The sequence below is a fragment of the Propithecus coquereli genome, unplaced genomic scaffold, assembly GCF_000956105.1.
Source record: "Propithecus coquereli isolate 6110/MARCELLA unplaced genomic scaffold, Pcoq_1.0 Scaffold41, whole genome shotgun sequence".
Lineage (NCBI taxonomy): Eukaryota > Metazoa > Chordata > Mammalia > Primates > Indriidae > Propithecus > Propithecus coquereli.
The window spans coordinates 3,511,034-3,514,179 of record NW_012149841.1 but is presented as its reverse complement, the minus strand read 5'-3'; the positions used below and the strand labels follow the sequence as shown (position 1 = coordinate 3,514,179).

Sequence of the window (3,146 nt, the reverse complement as noted above, 5' to 3'; positions counted from 1 at the left end):
ACATGTCCACACAAAAACTCATGCACAACTGTTCCTTCTCTTAAAATAAGGAAGACACCACAAGAAAGGCCATTCTGAGTAAAGGGGTTCAAGAGTCAGTAAACCTGGCTTTTTGTCCCATCCCTACTTATCAGCTGGTGATCTTTGGCAAATAATGTAAACTTATGTGTCTCAGTTTCCTCTCTGTGAAACAAGAATAATAAGTGTGCCAACTAGACTTACAAAGTGTCTGGCACATAAGAAGTACTCAATAAATGTTGGCTGTTATCACCAACATCAACCATATTTTACAGATGAGGAACTGAGGTCCAGGGAGAACCTGCCCAAAGTTATTAAAACCAGTCAGAATATCCCAGATACAATTATAAGGAAATGCTACCTTCCTGATGTAAACCAAAACCAGAATCTCTTTATCTGGCTAAAAGAGGACACGTACTCTATGGAGAGGCTAAACTTTTTTGTCCCAATTTTGTCGTAAGATCCACCTTATTCTCGAAGACTGCAGGTCTCTGCTTATTATTGCTACCACAATGAGTCCTACCAGCACGAGGACCTCAAAAAAGCCAAAGATTCTTTCCATTTAGTCTTCCAGCACCACTGAGAAGATCCAATATTTTTCAACTGTTTTTTCCTGCTTCCACATGAATTCACACATCCAAAATCCTTTGACTGGGGAGACAGCGCCTATCTTAGTACATGTGTGAGTCTTAAAGGGAGGGGAAGGTTGCATTAAGATCTCAAGTATATGCAGCTGTAGGTGAAACTGGGGTAAAAAAAGAAAAAGATCTCAAGTATGCGTGACTGAAGATGATGATTTGAAAAAGCAACCTGGGATTTCTGACATGACTTCCCCCACCTACTCCCACCAACACAGACCTACATCCTTATTAAGAATCATTAGATTAAAACATTCAACAAAATGCTTTACTTAAAGGTTTAGGGTAACAACAATAGGGCAAAAAACAAAGAGTATCACTAACAGAGACAATACAACTTACAAAATGCATCTTCACCTTGAGACTTACTATAGGGAATCCCTTCATCCCGGCTCCCGACCTCACTGTGTGGTGGAGCCCTCTTTACCCTACTTAACAGAAGTAATTCCGACTCCACACTCCTGGAATCCAGCGAAACAGAAAGAAGCCAAGTCCCCAGTTCACCCCACCTAAAAACCTTTTCCACATCTGTGTCTAAGAATCTGCCTCTCCTCTGGTGATTGATACTAGCATGACCCCACCCTCCTAGAATGATCTGTACCACTAACCATAGGAATGAAGGCTTAGTTAGACACTTGGACCCCCAACGGAATAATCGTATTTCAGTATAACATAATAACCCTAATCTGGTGGGGGTAGGTGAGTGATGACAGCTAGTTCCTTATAAAAACATAGATTTCCAGCCTTTATCTTATGCTACCTCTCTTTTATTTTGATAAATCTAAACAGAAAAATTTGAAAGCCATTCAAATTAATGGAAGAATATTTATACTAATCAGAGCACTTTACAGTTCCCAAGCATGATAATTTATAATTAACTATATCTGATTTTAATGGGATATGGTTGAGCTACTAAAAATTATGTATCAAAAGATATACCTTTCTCTCCCTTCTTTTCGAGACCGCGTGATCTGATTAATTTCCAGTGCTGTGAGCTTCTTTGCCACACGATATTGCCAGATATAAAATGCTTCTTTTGAAGCTGCTATCACATGGGTTTTGGTCATTGCAACAAATAATGGTACTATTAAAAAGAACATTAAGACAATTAAGTTACAGTCACACAGAATCACAGAATGTTTGTGCTGTGAAGGACTTTAGTAATCACTGAGTCCAACCTTTCATTTTACAGATAATATACCCACATACAGTCTCTGAAATCAGAAAAGAATGAAAAGCTTATAGGACCATACAAAAATATTAACTCACAATGGATCAAAGACTTAAATGCAACAGCTAAAACTATAGGACTCTTTAAAATAAAACTTAGGAATAAATCTATATTTCCACTTAAATCTTTGTGACCTGGGATTAGGCAATGATTGATTGGTTTCTTAGATATGACACCAAAAACACAAGCAACAAAAGAAAAAGTAGATAAACTGTACTTCATCAAATTAAAAACATTTGTGCTTCAAAGGACATTATCAAGAAAGCGAAAAGATGAACACACAAGGGGAGAAAATACTTGCAAATCATATATCTGACAAGGAATTGTATCTAGGCTATATAAAGAACTCTTACAATTCAATAATAAAAAGACAAATAGCCCAATTTAAAAAAATGGACAAAGGATCTAAATAGACATTTCTCCAATGAACATATACAAATGGCCATTAAGCAAATGAAAAGATGCTCAGCATCAGTAGCCATCAGGGAAATACAAATCAAAACCACAATGAGATACCACTTCACACCCACTAGGATGGCTAGAATCAACAGGTCAGACAATAACAAGTATTGGTGAAGAGGGGGAGAAATGGTGGTAATGTAAAATGGTGCATCCACTTTGAAAAATAATTTGGCAGTTCCTAAAAATGTTAAATATAGAGCAACCATATGCCCCAGCAATTCTGCTCCTAGGTATATACACCCAAGAGAAATGAAAACACATGTCCACACAAAAACTCATGCACAAATGTTCATAACATCATTATTCATAATAGTCAAAAAATAGAAACAACCCAAATGTCCATTAACTGATGAATAGATAAACAAAATCCCACTCCTTCCTCCCATCCCCACTACAATATTGCTTGGTTCAGGCCTTTGTTCTTTCTCCTCATCTTGTAAGTTTTATATTTCCACCTTAATTTAGAAAATAAAATTCTCCCAAGTACCTTCCTAAGAAATAAATTCTTCTACCAAATCCAAAAAAGGTCACAAGAAGAAAAAGAAAAAAATATATTCTTCTAAACAAGAAATTTTTATTATTCCTAACATACATTAGGAATATATTCTTCTAAACAAATACTTTTTTCATCTGTCCCATTTCTTAAAGAACATTTAATTGAGCTCCTACTGCGTATCCTTTTATGAAGTAGATAGCCTCATCAAATCCATCTTATGGATGAAGAAATAGAAGATTAAAGAAGTAAAATAACTTTCCCAAGGTCATAAAACACAAAATAAGCCATATAATATTAAACA

General features: G+C 36.0%; 1 protein-coding gene across 1 annotated transcript in view; it reads right to left on the bottom strand.

Moving 5' to 3' along the window:
- WDR35 (WD repeat domain 35) overlaps positions 1-3,146 on the bottom strand; it is a 105,729-nt gene that overhangs the window by 54,209 nt on the left and 48,374 nt on the right. The window contains exons 10-11 of the mRNA XM_012653065.1: positions 1,596-1,740; positions 1,084-1,117 (exon numbers count right to left, since the gene is read on the bottom strand). Coding sequence (XP_012508519.1) covers positions 1,084-1,117; positions 1,596-1,740 — 179 coding nt within the window. The remainder of the gene's footprint in view (positions 1-1,083; positions 1,118-1,595; positions 1,741-3,146) is intronic.